This window comes from Catharus ustulatus, chromosome 24 (assembly GCF_009819885.2).
Source record: "Catharus ustulatus isolate bCatUst1 chromosome 24, bCatUst1.pri.v2, whole genome shotgun sequence".
NCBI classification, from domain to species: Eukaryota; Metazoa; Chordata; class Aves; order Passeriformes; family Turdidae; genus Catharus; species Catharus ustulatus.
The window spans coordinates 2,465,558-2,485,848 of record NC_046244.1 but is presented as its reverse complement, the minus strand read 5'-3'; the positions used below and the strand labels follow the sequence as shown (position 1 = coordinate 2,485,848).

Sequence of the window (20,291 nt, the reverse complement as noted above, 5' to 3'; positions counted from 1 at the left end):
TTTAGGGTGGCTTTGGTTTTTGTTGTGTTTTTTCCCTCTAGGTAATCCTCTGCAGCATTTTGCTGTGGGCATTTTGGCAAAACATCAATCTTGGCAAATCCTTCAGGCCTGCAGAGATGCCCAGGTGCCTGATGTGTGAGATTCCTGGGACTCTGAGTTATCCTATTTTCCCAGAATTCTGGCACATGGCAGGTCTAATGCTTTGGAATGTAGCAGTGAGTTAGGGCCAAAAATGTTCAGAAGGGTTTGTGAACCTTCATTTTCCAACCTTTGCAGGTCAGGAATTTATGCTTCTTGGACATCTGTGACACGTGAAATACAAGTGTGACTCCAAGTGATACAAAACTGTACCTCCATGGTCTTGGCAACACCTATAAAATAGGTGTATTCATATTTTCTGCTCATCTAAACACTCAGTTTATGATATACCAAACTTATCTGCCTTGTCAGTCCCCAGCTGAAACCTTTTTGGTGGTGAAAAGAGGCAGGAAGAGGTGCAGAACTAGCAGTAGTCAAATAATTAAGCTCCTTTCCTGGGTTAATGGCAGGGAAAATCAGATCTTGGGTGCCTTAAGGTTTGTCAAAACCATGTGTTAAAAAAGAGCTGACAATACCCAAACCTTGAACTTTAGCAAATATTGTACTAAAAAACCTGCTGTGGCTGGAAGGGAAAAAAAAGAAAGATGTTTTCTTAAGATGGGATCATGTCAGAGAACTAGAGAGGACTTGGTAGATGCTGTAGGGGCAGATAAGAATATAAATAAGAATTAATTATTCTTAATTATTAATTATTAAAAACATCACCAAATTCAAACAGAGGTTTGAATGTCTCAGAGGTGTGAGAAAAGCCCTTCTGCATGCCTTTGTGTGGGGGTCATTTTCCCTTTTCCCTCATTTCTCCCCATTTAAAAATGAATGTTATTTCCCAGGGGTTTGGCTGAAAGCAAGAGCTATGACCCAAAACCTCAGTAGTGCTCATTAAACTGGTTTAATGACCACAAGTTGTGTGTTGGAGAGGGAAACTCTGCCTGTTCTGTGAACAAAGGCAGATCCCTCTGTTGGATGTGCTTCTAGCCTGGGTGTCCATCCCCAGGGAGCCCTCAGGTGACTCTTGGAGATGTCACAGCAACCAGGGACAGCAAATCCCTGAGTCTGAGATGTGGGATCTGTTTCTGGACCAGCTGCAGGGGGCAGGATGCTAAGGTGACACAGCAGCCATGCAAATACCTGGATGGAAAACATCTCTGAAGATGCACAGCAGGGGTGATGTCCCTGCCTAGGGGAGCAAAAATCAGTTTAAATTAGAAATTCCCAATTAGGCACAAGTCAGCTCTGCATTCATGAGAAATGGGAGAAAACAGGGAGACTTGAGCTCTGAGGGTTTATAAGAGGGTCCATAAGTGAAGATGCTGGTGGCATTTCAGCCTTGGAAGGAGAATTGTGGAGGGGCCAAGCTGCATTCCCAGGGATTTAACTTTAAAAGATCTGTAAGGCCACCTTTGAGAGCAACACACAAAAGACACAACATGTTCAGGCAGGAGGGAAGAACTGCTGAGGATGGGGGAGGCTCCTGCCACAGTGCAGAACCAGCACTGGAGTCACTGCAGGGGACTGGTCCAGATGGGGAGTGAGGGGAGATCAGAGACAGTTCCAGAAAGATGCCCATGATTGAAAATATTTTAATATCACCAAGTCACAATTTTTAGTACAAAAACAAAAAAAAAAAAAAAAAAAAAAAAGCATTTAAAAATCCCCACCTGTCCCATTTCCAAGGCCATGCATCCCATGGAAAGTTAATGAAATTTATATTAATAGAATAAAAACATTCTTTACACTGAAATATAAAAAAGCCCTTATAGTTGGTTTTGATTTGTTGGTGGTGGTGGTTTTGTTTGTTTTAAAGCACAAGTTTCCTTTCCAATCCTCACTGCAGTGGCTTTGGCTGGTGTTTTTTTTGGGTTGTGATGTGTGATGCCAGCCTACAAGCACTGCTCTCCCCTGAGGGGTGCAGGACACAGTTTTATAGGGGGGCTGCAATTAAAAAAGAGAAAAAGGCAGTTAATGCCAAGGAGAAAGAAAGATTTTTCCTCTGGGGAAAAAATAGCATTGCTTCTCCTCCAGCACAGCCAGGAACCCAGACCTGGGCATGGACATAACATCAAATAGGGGGAAAGAAAATAAAATGGAGAAAAATAGAGTAAAATAAAATAGAGCCAAATAAAACAGAGAAATAAAAAATAAAATAAAACAAAACAAAATTTTAAAAATCAGCTCTCTCTTCATAATTAGGTTTAAAATAAAATAGTAAAAAAAATAGACAATGAAGCTGTTTGGATAATTTTCAGTGTCCTTCCCTGTGGGTTGGTTGGCACAACACCTGCAGCAAGGCTGGAGGGATGGAGTACAGGGAGTTTGGAGGATTTACAGATGAAATTGGAGCTTTGGCAGTTGTAAAACAATTAGTAGCAGTAGAATAGAGGTACAAAGTGGTGGAGGCAATTAGCAGGTTGTGTTTGGAACCTTCACTGCCCACTCTGGGGGATCCTGGTGGGGAACAGGGATTTGGGCCCAGCAGGGAGGCACCAAAATTCAGGGCTCTGTCCATCTGCCACTCAAAATAGTTGTGTTGGGCACCAAACTAAAAACAAATCCTTTGTGTTCAGAGCCCCTTTTAGCTGCTTTAACTTGCCTAAACCCATTTATTCTTGTTTAACAAGGCACAGCCTGGTCCTGGACAGGAACAAGCCCAAGGTAGGTTTGGGCTGGCAGAGCTCAGCTGGAGCAACTGGCCTTCAGGCAGGAATCAATAATAATTAATAATAATTTTAAAGTGCTGCTTTTTGGTAGCAATGAGGCAGGGGAATGCTGCACCCTGAAAACATCCCTCTGCCAAGGGTATGCTTGAACCCTGAGTAGGGCTGGTGCAGTTAGAAGTGAAAACCTCATCCCAGGAAAACCAAGCACTGGCTTTTCTCCCCGCCTGCTCCTGAAAACAGGATGTGGGAGAGGGGTGGCCATGGTACAAAGCACTTCTGTGCAGCACACCCCCGTGGGCTTGGCTCTGTGCCCCTGTGGCACAGGGATCAGCCTCCCTGCTCGCCCCCACAGCATCCCTGTGACAGACAGACAGACAGACACGGTCACAATGCCGGGCTGGGGGTGCCACCCCGCCCCGCTGAGGAGAACATACAGTGATGGATATGGGAGGTGTGACACGTAAAACCTCTATTTTAGAGGCTGGCACTGAAAACTCTGCTGAAACCTGGAAGCTAAGGAGGAGAAAGGTCTCATGGGGCAGCCAGGGTCCAGGCAGGGTGGGAGCCCCAGGGTGTTGCCTGTTTTTGGGAGGGCAGGCAGGCACTGGGCAGCAGGAGCGCAGGGTTAGGGCTCAGACATAATCCCGGGCTGTGGAGGGCTGAGACTGCCGGTGGTACTGCTGTCCTCGGCGCTCCTTGGCAGGGCAGGAGCAGCACAGGAGGGACCCCCCCAACATGGAGAGGCTGGAGGCTCCCCAGCCCACGAAGAGAGCGGAGCCGAATTCGTACCTGCGGGGAGAGGGGTGAGGGAGCATCAGGGAGGGCAGAGAGGCAGAGGTGCAAACTGAGATCGAAGCCCTGATGAGGTGATAACGATGCCAAGGCAGATTTTGGTTCTTCCATCTCCATCCCCATCTTTCCTGTTGGCTATATCTAGTTCCCATGTGTCCCCATCTTTTAATGCTCCCCAGGGCTGAAATTCCACATGTGGACCACCACCCTATCCCAGTTGCTAACAACTAAAGCTTTTTCATCTTCTGCAAAGTGGCAGCAAGGGCTGGCAGAGGTCCCACCTGTGGGGCACATCAGCCCCAAACCAGCAAGAGAAGGTCCAGTGGGAAGTGCAAGGACACGACAGGATTCAGAAGGACACCCCTGAGCCAGGCTCTTACCTAGCATTGATGGGGATGATGCTCTCTCTGAAGAACTCAGAGGTCACTTGTGTTGCATACAAGGACACGGCAGCCAACGTGCACAGACCTGGGCACAGAAACAGGGAATCACAGAATGCCTTGGGTAGGAAGGGACCTTTAAAGAGCACCTGATCCAAAGCCCCTGCTGCTCCACTAGACATCAAACATTGACTGTCAGTGACAGCCAGCCCTCACCAAACTGCTCCCCTTCCTCCATCAGTGTCAGAAGGTGTTGGGGGATTCCTGCAGCAGTGATGTACAAAGGCTTGAGCTGCCTTACCAGAGAGAACGAAGAGGACACCTCCAGCAACAGCTATGCGGCTCTTGGTGACAGGATCCTCCTCCCCAACTTTAGTGCATTTCATGCCCACCACGCTCACGATGATGCCAAAGAAGCCCAGGAGGAGAGAAATGACCATGAGAGCCCGGCATGTCTGGATGTGAACTGCAAGGGGGGAAGAAAAACTGCTCCCAGCCTTTGGTCACAGCTGGGCACTGGAAACAAGGTCACTGTGCTCCATGCTGGTGATGGACCTGTCCTTAACCCTGTCCTTGCTGTGTAGCTCCCATGTCATATCCTCCCCACCTGGCAGCTCATTCCTTCCCTGACCTTCCTCCCTGCCACCCTCATCTTGGTCGTGACTGGGCTGGGAAACACCTTGCCTGGAGCAGCACCAGTCACCAAATGCCAAAAGGGTGATGCACAGCCGTGGAGTGGGGGTTTTGATGTCCCCATGGGGCACTGCTGGTATCTGAATGTGATGACCACATTGGAGCTCAAACCTGCTGGGGCCAGGAGTGTCCCCAGCCATACAAAGGGACAAGAGAGGCTCAGTCTGGATGGGGAGGTTGGAGCCCAAGACTCACAGATGGAGAGGGAAGTCTGGACACACACTGAGGATCAGCTCAGTGGATAAGTGGACTCAGACCCTTCTGAGGGGTTCAGACCTACAATAGGGGTGGGAGCAAGAAGGGCTTGGACCTCAAGGTGACTCAGGCTCCAGGAAGGGCCAGGGGAGCTCAGATCCACAGGGGAAGAGCATCCAGCCCTGAAGAGGGTACAGACCTGTTGGGGATGTGTGTTCAAACCCATACAGGTGGGTTCAAACACAGAGAGGAGCTCAGAGCTATAAAACATAGGGGAGGGTCAAACCCACAGTGGGGCTCAGACTTAGAGGGGGGCAAAGCAGCTCAGGATCCCAGGGGAGCTCTCCCAGGGCAGAGACGGGGAGGGGGGAACTACAGCCAGGAAAGGCAGCAGGGCTCATCCCGTACCCACCTTCGAGGGACAGCAGCGAGTCGTGCAGGCGGCACTGCACCTGCCCGGTGCTCTGGGCAGCGCAGCTCATCCACAGCCCCTCGTGGAGCCCCACGGCCGTGATGATGGCGTCCCCGGCGTACGAGCTCTGCCTCCACTGCGGCAGCACGGCGGCCGCCAGCGCTGACACCCACCCGGCCAGAGCCACCAGGTAGCCGGCCAGCTCCCGAGCCCCGCCGCCCATCGCCACCGCTGGCCCGGCCCGGCCCGCCTGAGGGGAGGGACGGCCCGGAGCGGGCTCTGAGGGGAAGGACGGGCCGGCGGGGCGGGAGCGAGGCCGGGGGAGGAGTTGAGGTGAAGGGAGAGATTTAGGGAGGGAGGGGGGGAATTGGAGTTTGAGTGGGAGAGTTGTGGTCAAAGGGGAATTGGGGACTGGGAGGCGGGAATTAGGAGCCGGGAGTGGGGGCACAGGGAAGAGCATCAGTCTGAGGGGGAGGGATGTGAGTCTGAGCGGGTTGGGGTTGGAGGCAAGGGATTTGAATCCTAGAGGGAAGAATGTGGTTTTAGGGGAAAGATTTGGGGCATGGAGGATATTTGGGTGCTACATGTGAGATTTAGGTCTTGAGGGAGACGGGAACCCCTCAAACAACAGTGGAGGGATAATGAGAAAATGGGGCTCCCCAGCACCCGGCGGTGTGTGGGAAGCTGCCATCCTGGACCCTGCCCTGGGAGCCCCCAGGGTCACTCCGGGAATTCAGCAGGGAAGCGATTCATTCTGTGAGGGAATTCGGGCACACCATGGCACCAACAAGAGAAGCCATTGTCAGTGGTGTGCGCCTGCAGGAGAGGGCCAGGGGGTGTGGGGCACACGTGTCACCAGCCTGGTGACACCAAGCCCATTGCAGCCCCAGGACCTGGCAATCGTTAACCGCCATGGCCTCATCAGCAGTCTGCTCACGCGCCCAGGCCGCTGGGGGTGGATGCTCGGATGGTGGGCAGCCTCCACTGGGACCCTATGTTCATCCTGGAGAAATCATCCTCCAGACCCCCCTCACCCACCCCAGTGCTGAATGGCCCTCCCAGTGGGATGGGGTGCTGGGTGGCTGCACACGGGGCAGGATTTATTTGCCCACATTCCCGGGATGGTTATGGTAATGGCCAGACATCTTCGGGAACAATTCAATGCCCTGTCCAGGGCTGCCAGGGTGCTCAATGTCCTTCTTGTTCAAGGACGGTTCCCTCCTCCCTGGAATGGTGGGCTCCTTCCCACGCTATGGGAGCAGAGCAGGGTCCAGGGGATGCTCAGCTGGAGATTGCATTGCCCCTACTGCCCCTGGGGCACCTTGTCCCCACAAACACCTTTGTGAATCTACAGGACCAGGGCACTCTTGGGTAGATATTTGCCAGGAGGGAAGGTTGCACCCCAACACTTATGACAGCCAAAGGGTGGCACCAGCCTTCAGTCCCCACTCAGAAAGCAACAGCTTAGGAAAAAAATACCTTTATTCACCCATTTTCTGCAGAAGGCACTTAAATAGCTGCAAGTTCAGGAAAGGCACACATTTACACCTCTTGGCTCCAGGACCCCACCCCTAACACAGCATCCCTCCCTCCTCTCCATGTCACCCACCCCTGAGCCTCCATCACACACCCCAGGTCAGCTCTGCAGGGGGATGCTGAATGCTTCAGGGGTAGTACATGGCATTCTCCACAGTCCCATTCCAACTGGGTTGGGGGTAGAGGGGGTCCCACACGTCACCCTTATGACTCTGCAGCCAGAAGCCACAATGCTGACATGACTAGTCCCAGCAGAGACATCCTGGTCCCCATAGGATGTCACAGCTCATCCTTCCCCACCACAACGGCAGCTGGTGATTCCTTCTCCAGCTCTGGCTCCAAATCCCCCTCTTCCATGCTGAAAAGCATCTTCACCAGGTCATCAGCCTGCACACGCTCCTGTGGGCAGAGCCAGGGGGGTAAGCACAGTCCCACCCAAAAAGCCTGTGTGCTGCTGGGAGGGAGCTTACCCGCTCGCTGTGCCGCGGGTCCAGGGTGAACCAGAGAGCAATGGCACAGCGCTGACCCTTGGTCACAGCCTTCACCCCATGGGGGTTCTCTGAGCCGGAGGAGAAGCCCACGGCACGGCCACACTGCGGCTGGACCTCCGCCTGTGAAGGGTGGGAGACCAGGAGAGCCCACTCAGGGGTGAGCTGATTGCCCTCAACCCAAATTCATCTTTTGCAGTGGCTCAGGGGATGTGTCCAGGGGACAGGGCCAACAGGCAGGAGCTGGATTTGTTGCTGCACATGGATGCTTAGAGCTGAGCTACTCACAGTCTCAGTTTTGGCATCCAGCTCGGTGAAGTAGAAAGCTCCTCCTTCAAAGTCCCCATTGAGGTAGAGGATTGCACTAAAGGAAGCAGGGGACAAGTGGAGGTGACAAGCAACCATCACCAGAGCTCCCCAACACCATGGCAAGAGCCCGAGGCAGGAAAACCCCGGTTTGGTGTCCTCCTACCTTTTTCCACCCCACCCAGGTGCCACCAAATCATGGTCCTCTTAGGTGGGGAAGCTGCAGCTAACAGCCACCACCAGTACCTGTAATCCCGGAAAGTGTAGGCTGGGGGTTCCTTCACACACACCAGTGCCTCTGCATTGAGAATGCAGTTGTCCACATGCACCTCGTGGCTATTGTCACTCCGACCTTCTTGCTTCTCTAGGGTAGAACAGGGCATGTCAGGACTCCTCTGTGCAAGAACAGGGTCCATCCCCAATTATCCTGTGCTTGGAGATGACAAGAAAGTCACGTGTAGCCTAAAGCATTTCCACTTGCTGGAGTGTGGATTGTGCAAGGCTATTTAGGTCCCATAAAACACTGTTGACTTGTCCCATGGCATTCTCATAGCCCTCCAGGCACAGCCTCTCTCAGCACCCATCCCAAAATGCATCAGAGTGATAAAATCCTGTATGGCATGAAGCCATCTACCTTGTTAGGTGCAACCAGCAGAGCTGCTGCTCATCTTCCCAAACTGGGCTTAGGGACAAGCTTCCTACACCCTCCTGAGGAGTGGGTTAGGGAGTAGCAAGGAGGTCTCCAAAGAAAGGTCTGAGACCAGACCACTGCAGCTGTTAGAGGAGATCCAGACAGGACAAGACCTGCCTCTCTGGGCCACACTCACCATCGATGGCTGTGCGGCACACCAGGTGGGAGTAGGAGAAGTGGAGCGGCACCTCCAGGCGGAAGTAGGACTGCATCATGTGCCGCACCTTCTCTGTCACGTTGTAGTACAGGTAGGCACTGTGCAGGGGCACCTTCCCCTCCTGGCCCAGCTGTGGAGGACACACAGGACAGGGGCTCAGCCCCAGCCCAGCTGGACAACCACCTGCCCCAAAACTACCCTCCCTTGTGCCCACAGCCTGTTTCTCCACACAGCACCCCAACCTTGAGGGCCTTGAGGACAGTCACGCCATAGAAGGTCTCACTGGGAGTGTGAGGAGAGGTCTTCCCCCGATAGCCATCTCCAGCCGAGGCAGCCGCCTGCAAAACCCGGTTAGAGTTACTGTCTGATGTCTGAGCTGCAGGATGGGACCCCTCAGCATCCTCTACCCATCCCTGCCTGCTCCAACTGGCCTTGCACTCACATTAGTGAGCCTCTGCAGCTCCTGGCACTCCTCAGCAGAAAGAACTCCATCCACCACGACACGCTGGGAGCCATTCAGGGCCTTGGAGTTCATGGTGACACTGGCTCCTTTGTACACCAGAGGGCCACCTGTGGCACAAATGGGACTGGTGGATATGGGCATAGATGCCACCAGCTCTGGGGTGACTGGGGGAGGTTGTGGTCCTGCTGCCACCCATGTATGGAGCGACCGTGAGCTGGCAGCAGGGGTCCCCATCCCACCTCCCCTCCTGGCCTTCTCCACCTTCTCGGATGAACTTGCTCATGTCAGCAGACTCTTTGGCCTTCTCCTCCACCAGTGTCTCGATCTCCTTCATGAGGTTGCCGATTTCCTCAGAGATGCGTGCTGCTGTCTCCCGCTCCACCCTGGGCATGCAGCAGCCATCAGCACCACCACCCCACTGTCCCCACATCAGAAATGAGGGCCACTATGACAAGGGTAGGACAAGTTGTCTCAGGTGCCAGTAACAGAGCTGGCACCCAGACTGGAAAGAGTCACCTCAATGCATCCTCACTCTGAGGTGCTTGAGGTGACCTACACGTGCCCATCATCCCATGGGCTGCTGGGGAGTAAAGTTCTGCCCTCCAGCAGCCTCTTCCAGTCCCAACATCAACAGTTCCCCTGGCAGAAGCTCTGTGCCATGGCCTTTGCCCTAAAGCCCACAGAGGAAGAAGGGTTTGTCCTGTCAGACCCCATTGGGTGAGCTCAGCTGGGGACAGCACTCACTTCTGTTTCTCCTGCAGTCTTTTTGGTATCACCTCTTCAGGTGTCCATGTGTCCTGCAGCCAGAGGAATAACATCAGGAGCTGGACAAGGATCTGGCCAGGTCACAGACCCCTCATCTGCATTCCATCTGGCCACTGCATCCCCCTGGTCTCACACACGCACCGGGTCCACAAAAGGGATGCCAAAGACGTCGTAGCTGAAGAAGAGCAGCTCCTTCTCCATCAGACTCCGCTGGTGATATACCTGGATCTCCTGTAGCAAGGGGCAGAGGGACAGGGTGAGGTACAGCAGGGGGCTATGAAAGACCCCAGGTGCGGGCAGGAAGGTGCAGATTTACACCATTCCTGTGGTCCCTGCTCCAGACCTGCAGCCTGGTTTCCTGCTTAATCTGGCAGCTGGGAAGGAAGTGGCTTTCCCCATCCTGTCAGAACTTTCCTGTGGACAAGCCCTGGGGAGGTGGCAGTTGAGCAGAGGCTCACATGTGTCCCTTCTGCAGAAGGGTCTTTAGGAGCAGCTTCCCTTCCCCTACTCCAACTGGTGTGGGGCAGAGACTCCCATGCCTATCACATCCCAGGAAGGACCTGGCCATCCAGATCTGGCTATTTTGAAACCAAATCCTCTCCTTTTCAAGCAATTTCACTTCAGTTGCAGAAAAGTGCAACAGAAGTGGGCTCAGATCCTCTTAAAAAAGATGGTCCACCTGTGCCAGTCATCCAGCTTCATTTGGTTTATACATTGTGCCAGCAATGTTTTTCAGCTTTTCAACTATTTTCCAGCTTGTCTGGCCTTAAATCCACCCATTCCTGTCCACCTTCGGTAGCTGGCACGAAGGAGACCCTACAACTTCTGCAAAGGTCCCCAGTGAGGAGAGACAATGTCCTTGCATTGTTCATCCACCTGACTGCTCACCTCTCGTGGTTGGATGGGTCTAGCCAGGTTTTCTCCCAGGACAGCAGTGTAATAGGCCAAATTTTGGTTCATCACCTCGTCATGTGGGAAGAAGAGCAAATAGGTTTTGGCGCATTCAATGGCTTTTTCGTAATTCCCATCTGCAAGGAGAAATGGGGCTGTTAATGGCATGTCCAAGGTCACTGAACAAAGACAGGTATGGAGGAGAGACGAGAGACACAATCTTTGTGCTCCAAATGGTGTCATGAGTAGGGCAGATCCCCTGGAGCATGGATAAGTGCTACCACAAAGGCGAAATTCAGACTGTGGTGCTCTCCTGTCTCCAGAAACCATCACAACAGAAATCATCACAACAGGAATCAGGGGTACTTGTACAGCTTGGCTACTTTTGTCACTTGGAAAACATTACAAAGCCTATTTAGAAGTAGCCAGACCCAACCATTTACTGGCAAACCTGCAGTTTCCAGCCACTGAAACATCCTACCCCACTTTCATGAGGCCTGTCACAGAATCACACAATCACAGGTTGGAAAGGACCACAGTGGGTACTCTGGTCCAACCTCTCTGCTCAGGCAGGGTTCTCCAAGAGCACATGGCACAGGTTGTGCCCAGATTGTCTGGAATATCCCCAGTGAGAGAGATCTGACACCCTCTCTGGACAATCTCTTCAGTGCTCAGTCACTGCACACTTCCTCATAGCCAGGTGGAACTCTCTACGCATCAGTTTCTGCCTCTTGTCCTATTGCTCAGCACCACAGAGCAGAGCCTGACTCCATCCTCTAGCATTCTTCTTGAGGATTTCCATCCTCTTGGGAGTTCATATTTTTTCCCTCCTTTTGAAGAAACTCACAAAGAAACATTTTATACTTTTCTAAAGCGTGGGCAACAGGTGAAGGAGGGATTTTGCCCCTCTGCTCCACTCTGGTGAGATGCCACTTCCAGTGCTGCCTCCACCCCTGGGTTCCCCAGCATAAGGATATGGACTCATTAGAGAGGGTCCAGAGGAGGCCACAAAAATGGTCAGAGGACTGGAGCCCCAGAAAGAAAGGCTGAAAGAACTGGTCTTGTTGAACCTGGATGTGAGAAGGCTCCTGAGAAATCTTATGGCCTTCCCATACTAAAAGTGACCACAAGAGAGATAAAGACAACTCTTCATCAAGGTTTATAGTGACAGGACAAGGGGGAACTGAAGAAGGACAGCATTAGGTTGGTCATAAGGAGAGACTTTTCTCTGATGAGAGTGGTGAGGCCCTGGCACAGAGTGGTAAAGACTGGGTTGGATGGGGCTCTGGGAGATCTGAGTGACCAGTGCTAGATGTCCATTCATCTTTGGTTGGACTGATGAGATTATTTTTGAGGGTCCTTTCCCCACCCAAACCATTTCAGCCCATGCAGAGCTGGGTGCTCAGCGCTGACAACCACAGAGGATGGGGTCAGGAGATGCTTACTGTTGTAGTAGGCAAACTGCAGGTAGTTGAAGTGTGAGGGCAGGAAATCCTCCAGAGGCTTCTCCAGGCCAGGCTGTGAGGCCAGCTCTGTGACACAGCCCTGCTTACAGCTTAGCACCTGCATGGAGTGATCTGGAGGAGAAAAACTCATGTCACTGCTCAGAGTCACCCACAGGCTGGTGGGCAGGACCCTGAGGGGTGTCCAACCTCCTGCTCATACTGGGATGGTTGCAAGCTTTTTGACAGTGGAAAACCCTCAGGGATGGGGTTGTCCACCTCTGAATTGATCAGTGGTGGTGTTGTGGTGCTCTGTCGGACAAGAGTAGCCATCCTCAACGCCCCATCATATCCTGATGACTCTCTACTGGTCTCTCTTCTATCTTTCTATATTCCAGTGGAATTTGGAGGATTCCCGGGCATCAGCCCTAGTGCTAAGAGCAGGTAAATACCTCCTGCCACTTACTGGCCATACCTTCCCTAGTGATGGGGTTTCCCCTCTTCAGGGACTCCCTACCCCCACCCCAGGTCTTTGTGGACCAACCACCCGAGAATTGCACTCAACTCTTGTGACAGAAGGACACAGAAAGCATGGCTCCCACCTGTCATGGCCTGGAAAAGGTCTGCGTTGTACTCCAGGTAGTTGTAGCCCTCGTAGTCGTACGGTCCCTCGCAGAGAGCGCGGCACTCAGCGTCTGCCACAAAATACTCCTCCAGTGCCTTCTCCAGGTGCAGGATGGCAGCAGCATGCTGCTCGTCTGTGTAAAACCGGACGCCCAGCTGAAACTCCCTCTGTGGAGGGAGCAGAACGATGAAGAGATCTCAGTGCTCCATTCCCCGTGATGGATCACCTCGTCCCCACCACAGTGGCATCTCATGAGTTTCTGAGCCGGCAGCTGTGGTGGGATTGCCCTGGGTTTCACAGCAGACAGGGCTTTGGGAGGGGAAGGTCTCACCAGGTGGGGCTTGGCCTCCAGGTCAACGAAGTCATCCTCGTGGACTCCTACCATGGCCTGATAGTACTCCAGGTTCTGCCTCATCTCCTGGTGCCCGGGGTTGGCCACGAAGAAGGTGTGAGCGGCTGCCGCCGCCTGCGCCGGCCGGTTCATCTGGGTGGGACAGGGTGAGACAGCGCGGCTCCCCCGCGGAGCTGAGGGGACACCCGTGCCCGGGCATCCCGGCGGCCGGGATGGAGGGCGGTGACAGGGGCGGCCCCGCCGAGCTCCGACGTGGCACTGGTGGGGGGAGCGCGAAGGGGGTGGGGGGAGCAAGGCCAGCACTGCCGGCTGGCAACCCCATTCTGCCGGGACAGACACCGAACCCTCCCGGCGTCCCGGGACCGCGATCGCCACCGCTCGGTTCACCCGGTCCCACCCCGCCTGATTCCGAGATCCTCCGTGCATCCCGCCCGTCCCAAAACCCGTCGTAGCGGGACACCCCCTTCCCTTCCCTTCTCTTCCCTTTCCCGCTGCCGATGCCGCACCTTGAAATAGGCGACCTGCAGATAGTTGTAGGGGCTGCGCCGGCTGAACTCCCGGTCCACCTCCTCGCTCAGGCGGTACCGGGAGGGCGCGGCGGGCCCGCAGCGCCGCAGGCAGGCGGCACGGCGAAGCAGCGCCCGAAAGAACCACAAGTCCCGGAGCACCGGGTCGGGCTGGGACTCGATCCCCTCCGCCGACCCCGCTGTGGCGTTGGCGCAGCGCAGGCGGCACCGCGCCAGGCGGGAGCGCACGGCGGCCCGCGCCCGCAGCGCCCGCTCCATCTGCAGCACCACGGTGGGCCAGTCCCCCCGCGAGTACGCCTCAGCACCGGCGGCGAACAGCGCGTCCGCGGACTGCGCAGGCAGCGGCGGGTCCTCCGGTGCCAGGGTCGGGACCGGCACCAGTTCCGGTGGCGTGGCCGCCCGTGTCAGCAGCGCCATCAACAACGGCGGCAGCAGCCAGGGCAGGAGAAGCGGCGGCGGCAGCGCCATGTCCGAACGCCGGACGGGCCGCGGCACCGCCCGCCACGGGCACCGGAGCGACACCGGCCCCGCCCTCCGCCCAATCAGCGGCAGCGCCGCCCCGCCGTGGCCACGCCCCTCACGGTGCGCGCTGACGCCTCAGCGGAAACCGCCCCGGCGGGCGGAAGCGCGGGGGCGTGGCTGGCCATGGCGGAGGGCGGTATGGAGCCTGGGGACGATGGTCCCGGTCCCGGTCCTCGTCCTGGTCCCGGTCCCGGTGCCGAGCTGGCCCTGGTCGAGGGCAGCGCCGGCCGTGCCGGCCGCGTCGGGGATCCCGGGGACCTAGTGGCCCTGGCCCAGCAGGTGCAGCAGGTGAGGGCTGGTCCCAGCTGCGGGGCTGCGGAGGCAGCTCTGGGCTCTCTGTCCCGCTGCCTCCCGGCCGTCCCCGGGCCCTTCTCAGCCGGCGGCGGCCTTGGTGCTTCCCAGCACGTCCCGCTGCTCTCCGGTGGCCCCGGCAGTGTCCTGGAGTGTCTTGTGGCATTTCCTACCATCTCCCACTGTCCCCTCCTGGTATTTCGCAGTGCCCTGCCAGTATCTTCAGTATCTTCCCGAGTTCCCACGCTGTTGGTGTTTTCAGAACCTCCCACTGCACTTCAGTGCTTCCCCCTGTGCCTTGCTGCCCCAGTGACTCCTGACATCCCACTGAAGTCCCGTCCCAGTATGACTTGCTACCTCCCAGTACACCCCACTATCTTTGTTCACAGCAGCGTGTACAGATCCCTTCAGTGACTGCCTGTCCATCCTGCCTCTCAGTCCACCCCAGTTTTTCCCTGATATGTCCAACTGGTTCTCCCAGTGCACTCCAGTATGTTATACTATTCTCCAGTGCCTGATAATACACCTTACTGATCTCCAGTGGTGTCTCCCAGAGCTTCTCAGTTCACTTAAATGTTTAGTGTATGTCCTATTGCCTCCTCCTGTGTATCCCACTACCTCCCAGTCCAACCCATTGCCTCCCAGTATGTTCGGCTGCTTCCTCTCACTGTGCCTCAGCCTATCCAGACGGCTCCTGGTCCTTGCTCCTGCCTGGGGGTGCCAGGACAGTTCCTGCACCCCCCAGCTCTGTCGATGCCTTGAGCTTGACCACAGCTGGCTCAGCACAGTCCAGAGGGCTGCAGTTCTTCCCATCCTGAGCAGCCCTGATTTTCTCTCCCAGGCCGATGACTTTGTCCGAGCAAATGCCTGCAGCAAACTGACAGTGATCGCTGAGCAGATCCGGCTCCTGCAGGAGCAGGCACGGAAGGTGAGTGAGGATGGCACAAGGCTCATTGCCTTGCATGGGGAGATGAGCATCTGCTGCCACTGCTGGGCAGTTTGGGTAGAGCTGTGGCCCAGATGTGAGTTGGGGCCAGGAGCTGAGTAGAGAAGGTTCAATGGATAAATAAGGAAGTTTATTGTCCAGTGTCCAGGGAGATGGGGGAGGGTTGATTTTGGTACTTTCCCTCTGTCCTGAGCACACCAGGAAGGACTTTGAATAAAGTAGGGGAGCAAGGACAGGTGGTCCAAAATAGCTCAGGTGTCAGGACAGAGAGAGATGACTCTGATTTTGGAACAGGTGACTTGTGTGTTCTCTTGGAAGGATCTGGTGATGATGTGGCCCTAGTTGGATGTGAGGCCCTGGGAGAGATGAGCTCTTACCTGATGATAACCTTGGCTTTTCCCATTTATCCTGGCTCATTTGCTGGAGAGGGTGGTCCCAGCAGCACACAGCAGGGCTTGGCTGTGCTCATCAATCCAGCCTTCACCCTTAGGGGTGAAATCTGGAGCCAGAGTGGAGAAGGATCTGCCAGTCACTGCAACTGGCTCACTGCCACTGAGGCCATTACATCATGTAATCATTAACTGGTGGAGCTGGAGCAGTCAGGTGGTGGAGCTGGGGAGATGAATTCTCCTTTGTTTGCTGCCCCTTCCCTTGCAGGGCACAGCAGGAAGGCCTCACTCCAACAGCTGTGTGTGGAGATGAGGAATAAACCCAGCATGTTGTGGAATCTGGGGTGAGATGCAGAGGTATCTCCACCTCTGTGGAGAGGTTCTCTGAAGTCCTAGTGACAGGGAAAAATTGAAAAAGCTTTATCTCTTTGGGAAGCATCTCCTTCCTTTCCTTGATCCAGGGAGATCAAGGCCTCATGACCCATAGGTCAAGTGATGTATCTTGGGCTATGGCTGAGACAATAGCATTTGTCATTTTATTTCAAGTGTAAAGATGTTTTGTGTATTCCAGGTCTTGGATGAAGCTAACAGGGATGCTGATCTGCACCATGTGGCCTGCAACATTGTGAAGAAGCCAGGAAATGTTTACTACATGTACAGGCGGGAGAGTGGGCAGCGTTACTTCTCCATCCTGTCTCCTAAGGTGGGTGGTTACAGCCCATGAAGGAACAGGGAGGGGAAAAAAGTCATGTTGCTGGTGCTTGGGAGCATAAGGAGCTCAGGCAAAAGCAGCAGCTTGGTGGGGCTGGTTTGGTGTTTGGGGTTTGCCCTTGCTCTGGGTTAGTCTGCTGGGGCCAGAGCCATCTTAGGGAGTTCTCTGGCTCTTGGGGAGAATGGCAAGAAGCCCTTTGGGGCATGGACCTGAATTTTGTCTTTTGGTACCTGCAGTTCTTTGTCTGGAAGTAAAGAACATGCCCTGAGCCTTCTGGTACCTCAGCCCTGGGACTGAGTTTGCCTGCAGCTGAGGGGATGGTCTTGGAGGCCTCCTCCTTCCAGACTACCCTTTTTCTTACATGCAGGGTGAAGGCTTCAGGGCAGAGCTCTGGGCAGATCAGGAAGATCTTGTGTCCACAAGCTTTCCTGTGTCAGCAGTGCTGGAGCTCGACCTGATCTTGGACTTAGGCTAGCTGAGTGTATTTTTAGGTTAGAAAATAAGATGGTCATGTAGCTGGGACTGCTTTGGAGGTAGCAGGGCTGGGGGACAGCACAGCCCAGCTCCAAGGCAAACTGAGCACTGATGAAATCTCTCTTTTCTCCTCCAGGAATGGGGTACCACTCCCCATGAATTTCTTGGTGCCTATAAGCTCCAGCATGACATGTCCTGGACTCCGTTTGAGGACATAGAGAGACGAGATGCTGAAATAACTGTCCTGGAGAAGCTGCTGAACCGGCAGGCAGCACTGCCCCAGAGCATAGAGCCCAACTTCCAGGGCCTGACCAAGTCACACAAGTGACCACACAGGACTGCCTGAGCAGAGTCCCTGAGCGAGGGGACACAGTGCCTGTATGCTGCCAAAGGCAGGGCAAGGAAAGAGACCAAGAAACAGAAATGCTGACTGCTTTGTGCTTTAAGGAGACTAATTCTGCATCCAATCTTGCTGGATTTTCTAGTAATTGAATAATTTACTTCATTGACCTATGCCAAGCTGTAGCAAGAAGCAGGTGATACCAGGAGGTGTGAGTTCCAAGAGCACTTGGAACAAGAAGCAGAAATGCTTGGGACAGATGTGATAATTCTGTAAAATAATATCTGCTATCTGCCTGGCTCTGGTGTATCTCACTGTGAGTGCTTGTGTCAGGTAATGATCTCAGGGCTGGATTGTGCCCCTTATTAATTCAGATGTTTAGACATCTGTGGTCTGGGAAGAGTGGTGAAAAGCCTGTGATGAGTCTTCTGGTCTCAGTCCTAGCTGGTCTGAGTGCCTGAGCTGGGAACATGGGGTGACCTGAAGCTCTCTTCTCTGGAAGGAGCATCTTCAAAAGTGTCATGCAGGCTTCAGGTGCTCTTCAGATGATGTGTGTTCCACATCCCCTTGGATTTGAGTGCATGAGCTGCCAGGTAGAGACAGGATACTGGATGACTCTATGCCAGAGCAGTGGGGAGAGTAAAATAAATCAACCTTGATCTCACATGTACCACCAAGACAGGCCCTGTGTTCTTCCTGCGTGGCAAAATACCTTGAGCTTTGCCAGGGAGACTTAGTGGCATGTGGAACTGGTAGGACACCTCCAGCATTTTTTTCCACTTAGGAAAACAAGGGAAAAGTAAATATCAGAGTTCCTGAGGAGATATCCTCCCTCTGTCCAGCTGCACATGGCTTTTTGAGAGGAACTTGCCTGCTCTTCTGTGAGGAGCCAAAGTTGGAATTTATTGACAGAGAGGATGTCCAGGTTGGATCCTGGCATGTAACATTAGATCTCACTTTCCTGACATGGCAAGGTGATCTCATGTGCTGCTTCAGGCATTGCATGTACACAGTGGCCTTGCCACCTCCACAGCAACATGGGAGGGTTGGGGACCAGTTGTAGCAGCTGAATTCTGACCCTGGGGTCTGGGCCCACTATGGATGGAGTTGGTGCTTCTTGGTGGAGCCTGACTGTGAGGGCATCTGCAAAAACCACTGTGTTTGGCCATTGCTGGAGTTATTCCCCCTTTGCAGGACACAGCCTGGCCTCCAGTCTCTAGTGTCCCTCTGTCCTCAACCCCACACACTGAGAGTTGCCTTGGGAGATGCTGAAGGCTGCTGGCAGTGACAGTTCCTCATGGGCAGAGCTGTTTCCTTCTGGCATCACAGAGGATTGGGAGGTTTGGAGCAGCTCCCTAGCAGCCCAGGATTTTTTTTTGTCCCAGATTTTCTTCTCCCAGCTCTATCCAGTGCAGTAGCTTACCTACATCCCAGCATGGCTGAGCCTTTGTCAGAAACCTGCTCCTTGGATTCAATATGGGACATTTTTCTCAATGTCTCTCCTCACTTGGAGCACAAGGGTATATTAACAGCAATTTATTAGTAGTAGTAGTAGTATTAGACCAGGCTATAATTAATTCCTTATCAAGTTTAATTTGACAGAGTTTTTCTCTGCTTGTTTCATTGCCTTGGGTCTGATTTTACTGCATGCTATTAAATCTTAGCTTGAAAGGGAGAAAGTTAATTACTGCATGGGCTTTGTGTGGTGCTAATTACAGCAGCACCAAATCTTTACGTGTGTTGATTTATGCTCCTCTGGGAAGTGGGGAATCCTGCCCTGGTTTTATCTGTTTCCATCATTAATATCTGTACCATGGCATGCACCAGAGGGTTGGGGAGTGGTGGATCTCTGTAGCCTTGGATGGGATGTGTCACTTGTGTCCAGCAGACAGCCCTGGCCCTCCGTACCCCACAACTCACCGGTGTTCTGCAGTTCCTCCAGGCACTGTCAAATCTTTCTCTTGGATTTGCCCCCAAAAAGCAAAACCACTGTGGCTCTGTGTAAAAACACAGAGGAGGTCTCAAGAGACAGGACATGGAGGTGATGAACTCATAGTCATGCTCAGTGTCCTTGGCACTGTGGGAAGTGGGGGAGGAGGTGATGGAAAGGGGGAACCATTCCCTCAAAACTGCTTTGTGCTGTTGGGGTCTAATTAAAGCCAAACAACTGAGGCATCATCAGAAACAGTGGAAGGTGCTTTAGAGCCAAAGCAACCCATAATCTGGAAGACAGACAAGGATGAAGCTGGTGGCAGGAGGTTGAGGTGGAGCCTCCTGTGATGAGTTTCTGGAGAAACGATGAGTTGGTGCCTTGTGGGAGACTCCAGGGTCTCTCCAGGTTCGGGATCTCATCCACTTGGCTCAGCCTCTACCCAGCTGGTGCCTTTGTGCTTGACAGGGCAGGGATTTAATCCAAAATCAGCTGGAAGAGACAGTGAGACACTGACATCCATTAATGATTTAATCTTGAATATTCTTTTAAAAATATTCCTCTTCCTTTGCTCTTTTGTGAGTGCTCAGGGCAACAGTGAGCATGTTTGGAAGGCAACATCTTTTTCCAAAATCCTCAGGGATGGCCAATATTTGCAGAAGTTGGCACAGATGTGCTCCTGACACCATCACATTGGGCAGGGTGGGTTTTGTTCTGTCTTTGGCCGTGCAGATGAACCAGGGCTCATTTAAGAGACCCAACACAAAGATGCTCTGAGGGTTTAACCCACTCCAGGGGCTCCCCAGAGCCAGCGTTTGGTGACTCGAGGCTGTCGGCACCGGTACTTGCAGCTCTTTGCAGCTTTTAAAATTTTAATTACTCTGGAGTTGTCTGTTCCAGGCCAAATTTTTGCTTTGCTTTTCAAATCGGCCGTGCCTGGTGATTTTCTTCCTGGCTTCTTGTTCCTGAAGGATGGGTGGGGATTAGGGAGATTTAACCCGCCATAAGTACCCACTGCTCTGGGGTGTCATCTCCCAGCCAGAAGGAATTGAAAAGACAAAAAAAAAAGGAAAAAAAAAAAAGAAAAAAGCAAACCTAGAGGGAGTTTGGGCGCTGCCCTCCCGGCGGGCAGGCCGTGCCCGCGCGCGCCCCCTGCCGGTCCGTGCGGAGCCCTGCGAGCAGCGCGCGCGGCCGGCAGGGGGCGCTGCCGCCGACA

At 53.7% G+C, this 20,291-nt stretch overlaps 3 protein-coding genes across 3 annotated transcripts; 1 reads left to right on the top strand and 2 right to left on the bottom strand.

Moving 5' to 3' along the window:
- Positions 1-2,276: 2,276 nt before the first annotated feature.
- CLDN19 (claudin 19) lies at positions 2,277-5,451 on the bottom strand. The gene is made up of 4 exons (XM_033079600.1): positions 5,229-5,451; positions 4,230-4,394; positions 3,929-4,016; positions 2,277-3,545 (listed from the first exon to the last, which is right to left on the bottom strand). The coding sequence occupies exons 1-4, from the start codon at positions 5,449-5,451 to the stop codon at positions 3,389-3,391; spliced, it is 633 nt and encodes a 210-aa protein (XP_032935491.1). The 3' UTR covers positions 2,277-3,388.
- A 1,241-nt stretch (positions 5,452-6,692) lies between these two features.
- Positions 6,693-13,966, bottom strand: P3H1 (prolyl 3-hydroxylase 1). The gene is made up of 15 exons (XM_033079840.1): positions 13,451-13,966; positions 12,924-13,076; positions 12,570-12,759; positions 11,971-12,102; positions 10,523-10,662; positions 9,776-9,865; positions 9,614-9,666; positions 9,131-9,252; positions 8,849-8,976; positions 8,649-8,744; positions 8,386-8,536; positions 7,805-7,922; positions 7,541-7,616; positions 7,235-7,375; positions 6,693-7,163 (listed from the first exon to the last, which is right to left on the bottom strand). The coding sequence occupies exons 1-15, from the start codon at positions 13,937-13,939 to the stop codon at positions 7,044-7,046; spliced, it is 2,199 nt and encodes a 732-aa protein (XP_032935731.1). The 5' UTR covers positions 13,940-13,966; the 3' UTR covers positions 6,693-7,043.
- Positions 13,967-14,042: 76 nt separating this feature from the next.
- On the top strand, positions 14,043-17,822 carry C24H1orf50 (chromosome 24 C1orf50 homolog). Its single transcript, XM_033079921.1, has 4 exons — positions 14,043-14,281; positions 15,126-15,212; positions 16,191-16,322; positions 16,942-17,822. Exons 1-4 carry the CDS (start codon positions 14,117-14,119, stop codon positions 17,131-17,133), a joined length of 576 nt encoding a protein of 191 aa, XP_032935812.1. The 5' UTR covers positions 14,043-14,116; the 3' UTR covers positions 17,134-17,822.
- Positions 17,823-20,291: the final 2,469 nt, after the last annotated feature.